This window comes from Pipra filicauda, unplaced genomic scaffold (genome assembly GCF_003945595.2).
Source record: "Pipra filicauda isolate LSUMZ 115617 unplaced genomic scaffold, ASM394559v2 scaffold328_size813605_pilon, whole genome shotgun sequence".
Taxonomy (NCBI): domain Eukaryota; kingdom Metazoa; phylum Chordata; class Aves; order Passeriformes; family Pipridae; genus Pipra; species Pipra filicauda.
Window position 1 is genome coordinate 51,214 of NW_024104452.1, and position 19,113 is coordinate 70,326.

At 39.1% G+C, this 19,113-nt stretch overlaps 1 protein-coding gene across 1 annotated transcript in view; it reads left to right on the plus strand.

Annotated features, from left to right (window-relative positions):
- The window catches only part of LOC114000141 (amyloid beta precursor protein), a 140,494-nt gene that overhangs the window by 44,205 nt on the left and 77,176 nt on the right, over positions 1-19,113 (plus strand). Inside the window, exon 5 of the mRNA XM_039383864.1 lies at positions 9,639-9,841. Coding sequence (XP_039239798.1) covers positions 9,639-9,841 — 203 coding nt within the window. The remainder of the gene's footprint in view (positions 1-9,638; positions 9,842-19,113) is intronic.

Below are 19,113 nucleotides of genomic sequence, written 5' to 3' on the forward strand. Positions count from 1 at the left end.
TAACCAAAATACCCTAATCTACTTTACCTATTGCTTTGGTGGATACTTTATGCTCTTTGGCATTTACTGGAAGAAGCAAACGTGGCTTGAACATGGAGAAGAAAAGGCAAAACTAGGAGGATTAAAGTGATGGTGTCACGGAGGGTTGTGGATGAAGAAATCACGGAGGAGGGCCAGGTCTTTCAGAGACTCTTACTACTAAAATCCTTCAATTTCTGCATGTTTCCTCATGCTTGTATCTAGTATGCAGTGACATTGTGTTTCTTGACCATCCTTCCCTCCTCCTCCTTCACTTCCATTATTCTTAATTGAGTCGAAGAAATGAGCCTTAATTGGAAGTACAGCTCTGAGCCCAAAAGAAAAGAAAAATGTAGAATCACAGAATCGTCAAGACTGTCAGAGACCTTCAAGATCATCCAGTCCAACTGTTAACCCAGCACCACCTTAATCACCACGAAACCATATCCTCAAGTGCCACACCCAGATGTCTCTTGAACACTTCCAGAGACAGTGACTCCACCACCTCCCTGGGCAACTTATTCCAATGCCTGACCACTCTTTCAGTGAAAATTCTTTTCTAGTATCTGATCTGAACCTTTCCTTGTGCAACTTAAGACCATTTCATCTCACCCTTTCACATGGCAGAAGAGACCCACCCCCACCTCACTACAACCTCCTTTGAAGGGAGTTGTAGAGAGTGAGAAGGTCCCTCCTTGAACCTCCTTTTCTCCAGGCTAAAAAATCCCAGTGCCCTCAGCCATTCCTCTTAAGACTTGTGCTCCAGACTCTTCCCCAGCTTTGCTGTCCTTTCTTTTGAAACTTTTGCAGAACTAAATCTAAAAGTGCTGTTGATCAAGAAAAAGAGGTTTTGAGGCTAAATTCTTCACTGGAAACACGTTCACTGGAGGAAAGAGAAAATTAACGTTTTGTCTCTTGAGTGTTCCTCTGCTTTCAAGCCATCTTGTCATTCATGTTAAACAACGAGTTCTTGTTGATATAAGCTTTTTCATTAATTTGGAAAGTCAATCTCTAAAATTTCAGTGAGGAATGCTCCACTGGGAATCTGCTAAATGATTCTTTTAGAAACTATAACATTAAAAAAACCCCACCTCTTACTCCCCTACACTTGAGCTGGTAAAGCTGAACCAGACATGAAGCCATATGAAAGGTCTATACTGCACGTTCTGCCTTAGAAGTAGGAAATTACTTGGATTTGGATGGATAAAAAGATCTCCCTTTTTCCATACTGTGCACGCTGAACTGCAGACTGTTCATACTCCTGAAAATTTAAGTAAAACTTGTGCCAGTAGTGGTTTAGTCTGCATGGTGGGGAACTCGGTTGTCTGTGACACAGGGACACAGCCAGAGGCAGTGTTTTCATCAACTGTCTTAATACAAATTGTTCCTAATTGGGGGTCAGTGCCCTAAAATGAACACCAGGAATTAGAAACTTGCTTCGTTTTTCTTGTCTTGTTTTTCCCCCTCCTCTGAAGTTTGCCATCATTAGAGGTTAACACCAATTATTGAAATAAGTGAATTTTGCACTACAAGAGTTATCCATCACTAAATTGCTGTTTCTGAGAAACTGAATTAATTTAGGGAGATAGTGTAGAAGGTGTTTTACAATATATCAACTAATTGGTCAGAAGTTTACATCATCTTGAGTTTTGTGGTAGAACTGTTAGTAAGCAAAGTAGGAAAAAATGCTTTATACCTGTCCTAAAGCATTATTAACTTATTTTAGAGCTTATCTAAAAACTTCTGTGTTTTTATAAATATTTTAAAGACAAAACCTAATTGCTTGTCTTTATAAATTAAACTAAGGCATCACTAAATTGGAGGCATAATGTTACTGCTTATGTTGAAGAACTTTAGAAGTATTTTGTCCTATTCACATATTTCCTATGCTGTTAGCACAGTGTAGGTCTCCCATTCATACATTAATTGGGTTTGTCACTCATGTTGGCTGTTACTTAATATTCAGCTAACTCATTAAATATATTTTTAATAACAATTTTTTTACTTTTTATCTTGGAGATTGATAAAATAAAATTCAGAAAACATAGGAACACCAGAACAGTAATGACTCTTAACAAGACTGGTAAATTTGGATTTTTTTCTTAGGACAAAACAAGTTAGAATGGAACTGACGAAACAGCACATTGCTTTGAGGGGTAATTACAGCAATGCTGAGCTGGCAAATCCAATCACCATTTGAGTATAAAGCATTAACTGAAGTGATGGATGAGGCTCTGGGTGGAGAAAATTAATCTAATTGAGGAAGTGATGGGTAGAAGATACCCAGGCTTACTTAACCCCTGATGAAAGCACTTCTGTAGCTGGGCAGGCTACCTGTATGATTTAAGTGAATGTTGAGCTTGTTTCGGGAGACTTATGGCATCAAACTTGCATATGTGGTAGAAGATTGTTGTACGGAGAAGGGTTACATTTTTTTGACCTCACGAAACAGAGCCATCACCTTCTGTGTTTTCCTTAAGTAACAGGCAACAATTTTATAAGCAAAAGTTTCAAGTTGTCAATTATAATGACTGAAATGTGGAAGAGAAATGTTGCTGTAAAATCATCTCGAGACACCCTTCTGATATATCTGTGAGAGGTTCTGAGGAGTTCCTGTGACATTGTGTTACATGCTGCCCCATTTAAAGCATTTTACTACTTACAATGCGTGAAAGAAAAGAGAAGTGAGAAGTTTACACCTGGGTTTTTCAACACATGCTGTCACAGCAGCATGACTGTGTGCTGGTGGTTGTATAGCTGGATATGCTTCATAAAGTTATCCAGCAGTTCCTGCTCTGTTTTATCATTCAGTGATACCTGTGGTCTGTGCTAGAAGTAAGAGCTCGGCACTGGGGTGGTTTGTAGGAATTCAGAATTCCACCACTTTTGAGGCTGTGCTTTAATAGCACAGTATAGTAAAGGATTTTCTATACTGAGGACTTTTTTTTCCCTTTGCCTTCTAACAAAGGCTACACACTTTGGGATACTAGGACGAAACAGCTAAGACATACAGCCTGGTTTTTTTCTGGCAGAAGAGGTTTCCAATCTTGCATGCAAACGTTTCAGCTTTGATTATATGATAACAAGACCTTCCTTCACATGAGATCTCTATTTTGATCACTGCTGATGAAAAAAATTGTGGTCTGAGTGAAGAAGAAAAGGCTAAACCAGTAAAATGTTGACCTGGAAAACTGGATCTATGCTTGTTTCTGCCATGAAAGTCTTTTGCCAGGCTTGGCATACTGTGGCCACCATAAAAAATTTAGTAGGAAAGCTGTCTCTTTTTCTTCTGGCTGTGCAAGTAGAGATAATCTGCTCTGACCTCTTGCAGCTGCTGCTGGTGGCAGCTGTATTTAAGAAGTTTAAGATGACATGTTCTTTAAAAAATGTTATTCAGTGTCTTAAATTGAACATCCAGAATTATTGCATGCTTCTGGTATTTTTATTTTTTTTCCCTCAATTGTAAAACAAAGTTATTCTTCCAGTTTTACCCTGTTGTCATCGTGTGAGGGTACCAAGATGATAAATTCCAAAAACAGGGCAAGTACTTGGTTTGGTACAGAGTTTACACTGTCTGCCTCAGACAAGCTGTAGGACAGCAGGTTGAACAAAGAAACACTAAATATTCCGTTCTGAGTACAGCAGAAGTTCTGTGGAAACAAACATGTTGTAACAGATCCAGAGTTTTCTGCTGATTCTCAAGCTGGCTCAAACAGAGCTGTGCAAGTGATCTTCCCTCTACCATCTCACACTTCATGCCTTTTTGCTGTCAGGATTTTGGAGATAGTATTTATTCACTGTCATCAGGCTCACAAAGCCTGATTTTTGTGTGTTTGCAGGTATGTTTAACTTTCTAGTTTTCAAGTTTCTCTTTAGCAAAAATTAAGAAGGAAAGTGTGTGGGTTAAATATATTACTCTGTTCTCTAAAAATTACATACTTCTTGCTGAATCCTTCATCTTCTGAAGAAAACTGTCAGAACAGCAACACCAGCAAAGGCTTCATTTTAGAGAAAAAACTAGGTCAGTTTTGAAAAAGTGTTTTTGCCTGTCAGTCAACAGGTACCTTTTGTAAGATGAAACGTTACATCCTACCTTGTACACATGGCTTTTTAAGCAGGTCAGCTGTGGAAAGAAATTTCTAATGGTATAAAATATGTTTCATTATGGAAGAAAAGGTAAATGTATCTGTCAGAGGCAGTAGGGCAAGGAATGCTTGTTTGTTTCTTATAAGTGTTCTATTTAAATATTGGATTGAAAGGTTTTTAGTGCAACTTCTCTTGTTTTCTGCAAATTTTAAGGAAACAGGCACTTTTTTGTATTGTTTTTATGTAAAAGATTAGCTACAATAATAGGAGAGAGACAGTCTAAAGCACAAAATTCACATAATTCAGTTGTTTGAAAAGGTTTAAGAACTCAGAAGCAACCTTTGAAATAGATTGTTTGGTTTGGTTTTTTTCTATTAGGAAATGTGAAAATAAAGATAACTGTGATCTCTTCAGTAAAGGAAAACAAAAAGGAAAATTATTGGAAGTGACAAAACAAATATCTGAAAAATGCTATGAATATGAATTGCTTTTCCCAACTTGCTGTGCAATGGAAGGTGCACAGTTCTTTAAAATTTCACAACCTCTTAATAGGTGTTTATGTGTCTGAATGTGACATTATTTCTTCTTCTTGTGAGACATCCAATTTACTCACCTAGTATAACCAATTAAAACCAACCCTAATTAAAATAACCAAGGCACTCTTTGAGCAGTTTTTGCTTCTGTATTTACTTAACAGACAGACCAGAAACATTATTGCTGTGTATCAGACTTTCAATGCAGTAAGTCATTGTAATTTTTCAGACTTTGATGCCAATAAGCCATTTAAAAAATCAGTTCCATAGACTGGAGGTCTGGCATAACCCTTTCCTTTCCTTGCTCTGTGTCTAATCTCACAACTGCAGTGCAGTTTAATTCTTGCCTTGCTGTTTCATCCACCTTCCCTGTGCTTCAAAAAAAACCATTTTTTTTGTGTTACAATCCCTTGCTGGTGGACTTTCAAGGTGAATGCTGAAATCTCCATTTCACACTTTGCTTTGACTTCCTTTCCTCTCTTTCCCCCAAGCAAAACTACTGTGGTAGGTCTTGCTTAAATTTCCTACCTGGATCCTCAGTATCATGTAGTTATGATACTCAGCCTTCAAGTCAGCCAGCGTGCCCTGAGTCAAATAACAAAGTATGGGGAGGTCAGTGCTCATGTGCCAAAGCACACTGTTCACTTAGTTTTTTGCTTTAAGTAGTTCCTGTGTTGACTCAAATGTTCAATTAGTGACGCCAGAGGAGTGTCGTGGTGGGATTCAACCTGGTTTCTGAGAAAACTTGTCCTTTGAGATTTCAGTTCAGAAGAACTCTTTCTAGCATGCAAGGTTTGGAAAAACGTTAGGTGGAAAATACCCAGGCCCCAGATGTGTAGCTTTGTTGAGGGAGAATTTGGTTCCTTGCCTGTCAGCTTTCTGGTTTGCTTTTAACCAAAAGCCTGGTAATTAGGCCACCTCCAGTGCACTCATCTTCTTGTTTGGATTCCGAGCGTGTACCTTACTCTTGTAATTTGCTTTGTGGTTTTGTTTTGTGTTTTGTTTTAAGGCACTAACTCTTAAGGCACGTAGATGTTCACTGTTTGGTCTATCCATTTCCTCTCCCACAACTAAAGAACTCTGTGCTGTGGAGCTTTCCTGTGCACAAGGATAAATATGTATCTGTGCTCATCATTATTCATCAATTGGAAGCAAAGCTAAACCTAGGTGAATTACTTGACAGTCCTATCCCATCTTTCCTGAAAGTTCATTTGGAGGAGCTATAGACTGGTGGGGGTTTGCACTTTTGGGAAGCTGAAGCACAAGAGGCTGGAAACTGGGATGATGGCACCTGCAGTGGTAAAGGTTATGGATGCATAAATTGCCATCAGCTCGGCCTGTTAGGCTGAAAGAGCACAGGTTACATGTTCTGTGCAGCAATTGCTTCTTCTGTGTTGGTTCCCACAGCTGACTGGGGCCAGCAGAGATGGCCTTGCTCTCTGTGGCCAGGCAGCAGCTTGTTGCTGTTGGTTCCTCTCCTGGAATTAGCTTTCCCCCAGCTATTTGCTCAGGCTTGGTGGCTGGTAAAAACCCTAGTCCAGATGGTTTATCTGCAATAAGATACAGTTACAAAGTATGCAAAGATGCTAATCTTTCCAGATATTGAAACATCTGTCTTGAACACCTTTGCATTCTTTCTGTCGCTCACTGATGGAGTAAATGTTTTTGTTCAAGTTACTTGGCAAAATCATGGTAGTAAACACATCAGTGGATGAATGTTTATTGCAGACAAACATCAGCCACTTTCCAATATTGATTATTAGTCCACAGTTATTTGTTATCCTAAATTGAAAGCTTTGCCACATTTTTGTCTGTAGGTAATAGTTGCAGACAGGAAACTCTTCTTAAAATTTACTTTATGCTTTATGCCCTATGAATTATGAAACACTGTTAGAAAGAGAACTCATTGTTCTTGCCACCTGTGTTCTGCTTCTGCTGCAGCTTATTGGAATACAGAAAGAAAGAAAGAAAATTTCCATTTACTAGTGTTTCCTTATTTCTTGAACAGCAAGAAGTATCATAGCTCACTTTCCTTCACTCTTGTTTACCTTTCCTTCAGTTTTACCTTCCCAAAGTAATGGAATGATACACGCTTCTCAGTGAAGGGAATAAATAATACATTGGTGCCAGCTCTTGGCAGTGATGGATTGGGAAAAGGAGGTTAGTAGATATACATTTACAGGTCCATGGTTTAAACACTGCTTGTAACTATGTGCTTAGACACATATTAGCAGGGGCTGTATAGTGGTTTATGTTTTAAAACCAGAAATATGCCTGTTTAGTGATCAATATGTTTCTGTTGGAGTCGGGAATGAACTAATTACCTCTTAAGGCTACCTGGAGCCCCAGTATTTCTGTGGCATCAGAAATAGAACTGAAGCCACCAAATTTCAAATACCCTGTTTTACCACACCTCAGGAGTGCATATGATTTGTATTAATGACCCAGTGTGCTACTTGAATGCTTAAGGGGAGCATCATTTCCCTAATGGGGGGAATGGATCTGGATATCCTGTGTGTGAGGAGGTTTAAGCAGAAGGTTCAAAGCCAGCATGACCTCTGTGTCCACTATGAAAGGAAAGTGCTGACCCTCCTTGCTGGAAGGCTCCACAGACAGGAGACTGAGCTGTACTAGTGCTGGGAGGGGGTTGAAAATATATTCATGGCTACATTTAAGCCTAACAATTTGCCTCCGTTGCTCACTGCTGAACTGTTAAATTCAGGTGATGATAATATGGCTTTACAAATCTGTGAACTTGTCAGAGCATCAAGGAATTTTTTTGATAAGCCTTTGAAAAATCCTGTCACAGGCACCACTAAGCTAAGGCAAAATGTCAACAGTTTCTTGTAAACGAGACACTGCAGTCTGTGGTGCTAATAAAACCCTGGCTGGGGTGGTATCAAGGGGATATGCAGAAAAAGCTGTCAAGGTATTGTGGTTCCAGAAGAAACAAGACTGAGTCATACTTGTTTACAGAAGAAGATAAAATGTAATAATAATACCAGGAAGCAAGCACACCTGCTATGTACATTAAATAAAACTCATAGATTTCTGAGAAAACTACAGGTATCTACATTAATTTGCTAGTAAACATTTGCTTGAAAACAGTGGATTTAAACTGATTACTGAGGTGAAAGGTGTGCAGAAGTGAGATGCGCTGTCTGGGAAACAGCACCGTGGTGGTGCTAATTGAGAAATAAAAATGGTACCAGAGCATTTAACATGGTGAGGAGAAACAGCTCTGCAGGCTGTGCAACAGGGAGGGATTTGCCCCCATCTGAAAAGTTCATGCTATATTCCACAGGTTGTAGGTGTTCATTCCCTTCCCTGCAATTCTCTGTGATCCCTCTCACATGCATGCTCTTTGAAGAAGAGCCAGGATGATAACAGTGATTAAATCCAAGGGGAAACATCCAAGTGCATTTTGTCATGTTTCTTACAAGACATATTACCTTTGCTAACACTAAAAATATGCAAAGTCCACCTGCTGTCTTTGTTTGCAACAGAAGCACATCAAGATGGAGCATTGTCAATACTAAACCCCCATCTTCCATCATTAGGCTCAAAGTCCCCTGATTACTGTCAAAGACTGGGAGACACCCTAGTTCCCCAGGGCCCTGGGATGTGGTCATCTCCTGTCAGCACTGCTGGGCATGGTTATTGTGATTGACTCTTAGGAGTGAGTGACTTGGTGGGCAGCCTTGATCCTGAGTGTGAAACTTGCTGTTGTTCCTGCTGGGCGCTGTCCCTGACTGTGGTGTATCAGTGCTCTTCGGGCTGTTGTACTGCCCGGTATAGCTGAGCTGATTAAACCATCAGAATAATGCCAGTCCTGAGAGTTTTTAAAACCTGCTAAATAAATAAAGTTGTAGGAGGCAACATAATATAAAATGAAGTATTACAGGTGTGGTGTCCAAAATGAGGTGGAGGAGAAAAGTTGTTAACTGCACTTAGAAGGCTGCTCAAGCATATGCGATGCTATGAAAAAGATTCGCACCCACTTGTGCATGAAGGTGACAAAAAGTCACTCCATATTTGAGTATTTAAAGATCCTTTATTCATTAGTAGAAAATTTCAATTAGAAGATCAGGTTAACAAACATGAAACCTTGTCACAACTGGGCACTGAGCTTAGGAAGCATTTCAAAGGCAGCAGGAGCAGTAACCAAGTGCACATTTTTTGGCATTTTTCTGTATCATTCAGAACTAGGAGTGATCCCAGAAAATTTTTGGCATATTAAGCCACCAAATGCATTTGATAGCCAATTTCATTGTGTCTTCCTGTTGTCCTGTAGAAGTACCCTTTCCATTCACACACTTGCATCAGCAGAAGAAAAAACTCATCAGCAGAGATAATTTGAGGTCAGTTCAGCACTTGGTAGTTCTCTATGAAAGGCATGAAGGTACTCCACAGGGAGCCTCTGGATAAGCTGTCTCCTGAGTGAGAGAGTCCTGAGGAACTCTTGCTTCTGTGTGCTTATCAAATGAATACATTTTGAGCAAATTTGACCCTGTTTTCAAAATAAAAATTGACTAGTTGACGGCAGCATGGAGTGAGCATTTTTGCAGTGTTATTCGGCTGTGAAAATATGGTGTTGCTGATGGGGATTCTTTTTCCATCCCTGTGGAAAAGGCAGAGCTCCAGTGTGGCATCTTGCTAGTTTCCCCGCTGCATTGCTGATGTTTACTTTTTGTTGTTTGTGGGGGTTTTTAGTTTTTGTTTGTTTCTTTCTTTCTTTGCTGTTTGTTTGGTTTTGGTTTGTTGTTGTTGCTGTTTAGTTTGGGTTTTTTTGGAGGGGAGGGGGTTGGTTAAGCATTTCAGATTTCTAACTATTTGAGACTTTCCAGAGTCCCCGATTCTTTCCTTTCTATTTAAAGGGAAGGGAGGGAAATTGCAGAACAGGTAACTTTTTGTCCTTACAGAGTTTTTGAATAAAATGGTCTTCATGTTATCTTGAAATAATTTTGTTGCTGACACATCATGAGCATTTTTTTCATTTAGTGATGATAAGGCAGCAGAAGAACAAGCAGAGGAAGATGAGGAGCTAACAGTTGTGGAAGATGAAGATGCTGATGACGATGATGATGATGGTGATGAAATCGAAGAAGAGACAGAGGAAGAGTATGAGGAGGCAACTGAAAGAACTACCAGTATTGCAACCACAACCACCACAACTACAGAGTCTGTGGAAGAGGTTGTCAGAGGTAAATTCATGGGCATTGGGCTCGGGGTTGGAAAACTGATCCTGCTGCTTTGCACATTTGCCCTTTACAACAAAACAATGTTCCAAACAGCAAAATATCCAAAGTATTGTTGTGCTTTGACTTTTGTAATTTGCACGTTTAATCTCCTTGCCTTTCCCTTTCCCATGACAAATATTGTTTGGAGTTAGTTCTGCCACTACCCTTCGGGCTTTCTGACCTCCAGCCCTCCTGACGCATGGATGGTGCAGAGCCTCTCTGTCCATGAAGTGTGTTTGTTGTGCATGGTGTGGATGGAGACAGAAGGGTTGGGTTTTTTATTTTAAAGTAACATTAAATAAAATTCAGCTGCCATATGTAGCAAATAACACAGGAAACTGTGTGGGTTATCATGCACATGTGTTGCTGAAGGATAGGGAGTGTCAGTTCCAAGCAGGAAGAAGCACGAGCTGGTTTGGTCTCTCATATTAACAGCAGTGATGAGTCATTTTGTGTGATTTCTGTTAGATACCCGTTTGCAATGTTTCTCCATTAATTAGTAATTCAGTAAAAATAGGAGAATTTAGAAATAACTATGCAGAAGAGTGATCCTAACAAATGAGTTGTATTGGGGAGGGAAAGAGGAAATAGGAATGCATTGCCCAAAAAAGAAGACATGGAGTGAGAAAGAATTCTACATTTTTAAAATTTGTTTTTCAGGATATTTTGTAGTTATTAACATAACTGCATTTTAAACTTTGAATTTTACCCTAGTTCATGGACAACATAGCAACATAGTATTTTTAAATGCTGCATTTCTTTTACAATACATAATTGAATTAATTATTCTTGTATTTCTATTTTAATAAGTAAAGTTCAGTGTGGTATAAATCTTACTAAGATAGATGCCACTTTTTCTGCAGTGCTTATATCTTTACCAATAAGTGCTGGAGATGGTGGCAGGAAATGAGATTAAAGACTACATTTTAAAAGAAAGGAATTGTGACATGCAGGAGGCAGAGGGAAAATGGCAGCTATTGGGGCAGTTGTGAAATGAGGCAGAAAACATCTGCCCTGGCTGCTTTGCTTTCCCACTCCCTGCCTCTGGGGATGCTTTGGACTTCAGTGCCATCAGAGTCTTACCTTTTGCATGTGGCAGTGTCCCTTTCTTTTGAGCCGTGGTGCCAGCGTTTGTCAGAGCAGGTTTGGAGCAGAGCGTGCTGGCTATGATTTATCACACCTGCCAGGTACAGAAGGTGCTTGGGAAAAAGCAGAGACACTTGGTTTAGGCTTTTCTGTTCACTCTACATGGAGATTAACTCACTAATCAAAAGCTTTAAAGCTTTGCTAAAATCACTTGCAAATGTTTCTTTCTAAGGCTGGCAACGCAGTCTGGTGCATTTCTGTCTTATATAACTGTTGAGTGTTTTGCTCAGTTGTTGGAGAGCCATTTCAGTGAGGAAGGGGGTGGGAGGAGTTTATGTTTAAATCTTTAAACCAATTAAATATATTTCCATATGTGAGCTTTTACCACCTGGGGATAAAATGCTGTAGTCTCACTGGTACACGAATATTGAGAGGAAAAAAAAAAGAAAATAAGTACACTTGACTTTAATGGGATTTTGGATGAGTGGAAATAAGGACAAATTAGGTAGAACATGTTTCTTTTCTGAGGGTGACATTTCAAAGAGGTTAAGATGCTTAGCCTTCAAGAAAGTCGTGTATAATCACATGAATGTAAAATATAAAAGAGATGAGGTGAACTATTGAAGCCACCTCTTAGAACTCTTTTAGAAAGGTATGATTAGAAAGGTTCTGATTTTATGATGAGAAAGCTGATCATGAGATGGTAGTGTGCTGTTTTTCCCAAGTCTAAAACTTCCCACCTTGGGTGACTGTGAGGGAAACATGCCTTGGTGCAAGTGAGGTGAGGCCAATCTGTTACCGGTACAAGTTTTCAGTGCAGTTCTGCCACAAACCTTTGGGCTTCCTGACCTCCAGCCCTCCTGGGGCACGGATAGTGTGGGGACTGTCCCTGAGTGTGTGTAAGTGGTATCTGACAGAGCTGCACTATGCAAAGTGCATATTTATAAACATAAAAGTGTCCAAATGACTTACAGCTTATTTGCTTTTATTCCCTTGCTGTACATGAGAGAAAGCTTCCCACAGGGTCCCTGTAGTCCCGATGCAGGCAGCAGATCCAGCATAGGAACTTCTGTGGTGAGCATCTGCTGGTGTCTTGCTGTTGCAAACAGAAAAGTTTGTCACTGTCAGTGTAAATGAAAGAGGCAGAGGGACCTTGTAGACAGCATGCACGTTAAGAGTTTGTCCATACTATAGAGACACTTTGAAAGCCTCTCCAGATGAAGTGTCGGAGCTTTGTTCTTGTGTATGTAGCTCTGCTCCAGGCTGCTTTGCCCAAGCATTTCATAAAACATATCCTAGGATGCTCTTCACAGACCCTTTACAGGCAGTTTTACGTGTGTTTTATGAAGCTGTAACTAATATTACGTCTTTAGCAATAAAGAGCACAGTAGGTTTGTCCAATTCAAGAGGAGTTGCTTTTCATATGTGAAATCAACAAAGAGCAACTGTTCTAAAGCTATGAATTAGTGTCTCATTGTGGGCTGGTTCTGAGCCCTTTCTCCCCCAGATCAGTGGAATGGTTGCCATCAGCCATAAATAATTGAAAAGCATAAATGTAATGTTATACTTTAAAGACACTTGAGCTATTGTAGAATCAATTTTTCAGGCAATTTTATTTCTCTGCATATTTTAATGAATCGTGACCAAAATAGCAATAGTAGAGCCGCTTGAAAACTTATTTTCAGAGAAAAGGAAATTAGTCTTGCCTAGGGAATGAGGGAGATCCATTGGCAGGAGGATAATATTTTTATTCAGTTTCTGCAGCAAACATATTTTTGTGTTTATTAAAAAATATGAACAAACTTTCCATAGCCCAGTATTTACTTTCCTACCTTCTGTGAGAGACCGTTTTTACTCTCAGTTCATATGGAGTATAGCAACAGACCCAGTTTAAACTTTTAGATATGCTCTTGCTGGGCTTCAGATGTTAAATCCAGACGATTGTGGGACTTCCATTGCAGGAATTCAGACAGTGAAATTATTGGCACATCTACATTTTTCACCTTCAGTCACAGAGAGATGTTAGCACTAAATTTGTGCTGAAGAAACTATGGCTCGTTTATGAAGCCTTGCATGAAAACTGTGGCTCTTGATTTTTGTCTCTGTGTGGAGCAAGGGAAGTGACTCTGCAGGCCAGGATTTAGGCAAGGGAGTGGCTTGATCTCTGCTGTCACTGTCACAGTGTCACAGGTGTCCCAGAGCTGCTTCTGAGGCATCCAGGCTCCAGGTGATTCTACCAGCATGTGACAGGCAAGCAGGAGCGCTGCTCCCCCTCACGTGCAGATGTTCGTGATTTCATTTCTGCTCTCCTTCAGCGCAGGATTTGACAAGAAAAATCAGTCCCTCTTGCCATACGACAAAGAATAAGCAATTCTGGCTTAGTGCTTCCTGTCAACATCACAGTCAATCAGATCTCATTGAAGGGGAGCAGTGGGGTCAGCCCGGCACAAAACACTTGGCAGCTTCTGTCTATACCTCTCAGCAGATGTGGGGGATTCCTCTATCCGTGGAATATTGCCCTTTAGCAGTTGGGTTTGTTTTCTCTAATTCAGGTGGATTTCTTTAAACAGTTAGGGAAGAATTTAAGCAGTGCTGCCTGACATGACATTTTAACTATGTTTACAATCTGGAGTTGCAAGTGAGAGACCATATGCTGGTTTCCTGGCAAGAGAGAATTAGCCTGATATTGGTGTGGTACCTCTTCGCATTATTGATCTAGCATGGAGTTTTTTTTCCTGAAGATTTTTATTTGTGAAAGACTTTAAATCTATTCAGTAACACCTACCATCTATTCTAAGGCAAGAGAGGTTAACTGATGGCTAGACCTGCCAGTTGGGAATATTGGGATAATATTAGTAGCATATGCTAGATTAATTGGGCTTTTTTTCCCATGCTCTATAACTTTGCCCCACTTACGTAGAATTGTAGAATCATAGAATGGCTTGGGTTGGAAGGGATCTTAAATATCATCTCATTCCAACACTCTGCCATGGGCAGGGACACCTTCCACTAGACAAGGTTGCTCCAAGGCCCATCCAAGCTGGCCCTGAACACTGCCAGTAATGGAGAGTCCAAAACCTCTCTGGGCAACCTTTCTTCTTTGAAAGGTTATTATCGTTCTATTGAAGTAAAAATTCCTTGTTCTTTCTAGGCTTCGAGACTATGCAATATGCTCTAGTTGGAAAGGGGTAATGTGTGATTGTATTCCCTATCACGAAAACATGATAGATTGCTATATGAATAATACACATTTGGATAACTGTACCAGATTTTGTCACTGTGGAATCTTCATTAAGAATGATCATCTACTCTAACATATGAACAAGAGCTGATAAAATTAACCTAATGGATTTACATTAGACTTAACCGATAGCTTTTAATGACACATTATAATTTAAAGCACAGCTATTCCACCATGATATAATATTTCATTATATTTTGCTTTTTTTTATGATCTCATAGTCTTGTTGACAGAAATGCAATATACTATTACTTTTTTGTGTCAAGGGCAAAAGTACTGAAATACTAAATACAGTGTTGTTTTTTGTAAATCTGGTGGGTGGGGAGTAGTTTCCTTTGAAATATCTCCTGCCGAGGATCTACCAAGAATCTGTTTCCCTAGAGAAAATGTCATTTACTATATTGAAGCAGTAATTAATTGCACATTTTGTTTTGCTGTGTTAAAAGACTGGAATGCACTTTTGTGCTAATCCTCATAGTCACTGTCTTGCCACGTTTAGCAGAATTGTGAAGTTATGTGGAAATAATACCTTTTCTAAAACATGCATAAATTCATGAAACTATATTGACCTACATTTAAACTCAAGATGGATTTTTTGTTTGAGTTCTTACCATCAGTGGTAACTTTATGGCACCTTAGTTCCAAATGTAGTTTTGTTGTGCACAAAAAATAGAAAATGTATTTTCAAATATCTGTTCCGCTTCAGAATTGTAAGGCTTTGTATTCTAGCCAAGTATACAATTACTTTTTTTTTTTTTTAAATTCTAAATATGCCCTTGCAGTAGCTTAGGAATAAACATTGTAGAAAGAAATTCAGTCTTAATTGCACAGGATGGAACTTACAATTTTAGGTTATTTAACAGTTCTTGAAGAGCTGTCCTCAGTATTGCATTGAGGAGTCATCATTTATCTTTTCTCTGGAAAAAGTGTTTTAGCTTGTACACCAACTTTATTCCTAGAGCTTGTGCCAGCTTCACAGCTGTCTTCTCCTAATTCCAAAAACCTCTTCTGAAATGAGCTTTTGTCTCTGAATGCTCACTCTAAAATTTGGCTGCCTCTTCTATCCATATATTCAGAATGAGGAAGTTTTGTTTCAGTGAAATTATCTTTAAATATTCCCTTTTGATTAATTCATTGAGGAAAACAATATTGTGCCTTTTTAGAACACAAAGAGTGTAACTAAAGGACAACAGTGCATTTACTCTTGCCTAATTTTACTCAGCTAGTTAAGAAATGAAGACTAATATAGATACATGCATATTAATATCCTCAAACTATAGCTCTCAGTTCCTGAAGACAGAAGCCAAAACTACTCCAGTTGTAATTTTATATATTTTAGCACATGATGAAGGGGAGCATATACCTCATGATATCTATTTGAGAGGTTTATTCCCTTGGCTTCTCTTGCATTAATCAGTTAATTACTCTGTTCTTTAGTGAGATATAAATGGTAAAATACAAGACTGTGATACCACATACTTAAGCAGCTGCACGTTTTAGGTTCTTGTTCAGAGTTGTTCAGGTCCCGTGTGAGTGTGACACAGTTTGCACGGGCAGCAGACACCTGCCAGTGCTGGTGAGTTGGTTCATACTCCCAGTACGATTTGTATGTACTTGAGGATATCAACTTCAAACTTGAAGGGCTGGTAAGTACAGAAAGGGTCATCAATACAATATATTTTCCATTTCAATGGCTAATTGAAAGAACTTTCAGTACTTACAAGCCAACATGATGGTACCTTTCTACTGTAGCATGAAGGTTGATAGGTTTATCAGAGGTGTAAACTACACACAGGACCCAACTTCCAAGAGAGAGTGGAGTTAGTAGTCTAACTCCTCCTGTTTGTCCTTTTTTTCTTGAATCTCTTAAAATTAAATTTCTGGTTTAAGGTTTGGTGGTGACTGCCAGCATTTAAATGAGCTTAGTTCTCATGATCATGTAAATAAATTCAAATCCTGAAGAAAATATTGAGTAACCTTGACATTTACAGAGACAGAAATATGTAAATACGGCTTTAATTTTTTTCCCTGTTAGAAGTTTACATTTTATTTCAGATTCCTCAGTTGAAAATGTTGGTGTTCAGAGTGTAAGTCCCATGGGGGGGGGAAGCATGGATTTGAGATTTTAAAAGAAAGTAATTATAATTTCACTTTGATTTGAAATCAGTTTTCTTCAAGGAACAGGAAAAAAAATTATACGGTAATGAAAAATTTAAGCTACCATTCAGAACTATATATTTCCCTCTGTAAAAACTGATCATCAAAAGTATCTAAAATGTTTGTACATAAATTCTAATGAGCTCTACTTACAGCATTTTGGTAAATGAGTGCTTATGAAAGTACTTTGTGTAAAGTCACTATAAATCAATGTCCACATACTTGAAGACTGTGTATTTCGTAGGGTGCTCAAATCTGTGCTTTTCAAGGAAAAAATGTTGCTAATGTTTAGTGTAACTGCTTAGTTTTCAGTATATCACTTCAACTATTTAATTTAAAAGCAAATCAACACCTGCTTGGTTAGAAACAACTGATTTTGCCTCAAGAAGCTGAAATGAGGAAAGTTGAATTTTACTTTCCCGGTTACCTCAAAGGTAGTTTGCCATATCTAAGGTTTTGGAGAATGGAGATATTGGTTACTGGGGTCTTCAGTTTAGGACATAGAGAGGATGGGAGAAATTTTGACTGTTGGAGAAGGATGGTTTGAAAACTCTAAGCGGCTGAAAACAAAATTTGGACTGTTTATGAATCTCGGTTGTGGTAAAGGCTTGTCCTCTTCAATTTTACCCAGTTTCCTGAAGCCAAAGGCAAAAATGCGTCTTTGTAGAGGGAAGAGTGAGCAAGTCCCTTAAGCAAAGCAAAGCTCACTGGATACAAATTATTTGTGGTATCAAGTAAAATTACACAGTTGCAGAAAGAATCTCATCTTTTGCATCAGTTTTTGGCAACAGGATTGATATATGAAGCAAAGACAGCTTTTAATTTTTTGATGAGTCATTTAGCAGTGTGTTCTACCTACCTGCTTCTAATATCTGGTAATATAGCTTATGCATTGTAGGCATTAACTGCTGCACTTGGTAGCAGTGAAAGGAAGGGGAAATGGCATTTGGATTAATAGCCCAAGGAAACCCACTGAATTTCCCATCTCAGCACTTCATTTCCCCATCTTCTCAGCTGAGGTGGTGCAGCTGAGGACCAAATGCAGTGGCTTTTTTCTGTAAGGACAAGTGATGGGGGTATGGAGAGGCACATGAGGAACATCTGGCCCACCAGCAGGAGTGGTGGGACCATATCCCAGGCAGTGAAGCTAGATTAAAAATGTATCTTTGCCCCGAAGAAGGGGTGAAGGAGCACTGCTCTGAGCTCTCCACAGAGAATGGTGGACAGAGTTGATGACACTGGGAAAAGGATGACAGGAGAGAGAAGTTTCCTAGGCTGGACCAGCACCAGCTTCCCTCAGAGTAGGCATGAAACAGTGAACAAGAGCATTTCCCCTTCTCTTGTTTATTCTTCATTTAGGTCATAAACTTTAGAACACAGTAGAACATTTCACTCTGTGATGATGTAATTACCATTTAGGTCCCCCCAAGAGCAGTAGAGTTGGCTGTGTGGGCTGGGGGGAAGGATGTCACCACCAGCCTGGTGGGAGGTGACAGGTCAGGCAGGGGGCCTGTCCTCAGCTGCAGTGCTTCAGGCTTACTCTTTTTAATATGTTACTCTGTGGTTTCCTGAACACTCATTCAAGTGCATCTTTGTGTGTATAAATTATTTAAGTTACCAAAGAGCCCATTCCTTGCTACCACTGGTGTCGGTTGTTTGGTAAACAGTCGCCTTCCCTTTTGCATGTTCAAAGAAAATCTTTGCTGCTATTTCTGTCAGAGAGGTACCTATAGGGAAATTTCAGATTAAATCTGTGAACTGTTTCCTTCCTCATAAAATTTAACAGTGCAAAATAAAATAAATCAGACTCCATAGCAGAACTAGCATTTTGAGGGAAACCTAGAAGGCACCTGCTGGTGTGGGTAGAGGTTGGCCTGTAGTCAACATTAACTGTGAAAGACTGAATTGTTGAGACCTTTGTGTTTTTTTGAAATGACATTTCCTGTCAGTAAAAATTCTTTTGATTATACCTGTCTGTTTAATGTCAAGAGTCATTATTCATTTTTAATTGACATGTGGCAGCTCTTCCAAGGCTGTGCAAAGTTAGCTTTGTGTGAAGATTTGACTGTATAATTGGGCAGCATGGCTGGATTTCATTTTAAAATAAATCAGAAGAAACACTTGTATACTAAAAATGGTCTATAATTAATCATATGGTAGTATACAATTAATTGTAATTAATGGGCTGTGCAATTAATTATACTTATTTTGGGGTTTTTTTCTGCTAGTAAGAAACTTAGTATTCCTTTCCCCCTAATTGCTTGATACAGAATTGCAGCATTTGTTGCACATCCTTGATGGTTGCATACACTTGGATCTGTTTCTTTCAGACCAAATACATGCTCCCTAAAATTGATTCTTGACTTTATTTATAGTTAGAATATGTGAATAAGTTAAACACAAGTAGAATTGTTCTTATATTGTATATTTAAGGAAATGTAGGTATACTGCCAGTGATGATAGGACATAAAAATTTATTTATGAATAGCAGTGCTCTCGAGGCTAGTGAATTGATGGATCAGAACAGGCTCTGAAAAATGGGATTCCTTGTAGCCAACATATGAGAGGTGATGAGTGTGCAGGAGAGTTCCAGTGCTGATGCACTGATATTTCTTCCTACCTTTCAACCTTCAGGGATCTGCTTTCCACAAAATTCATATGTATGCAGAGACTTGAGAAGCCTCTAGTTGAATGTGGCAGTTTGTCTGCCGATGAAGTGCGTGGGATGAAAGCAAATGAGGGGTGTATTGGT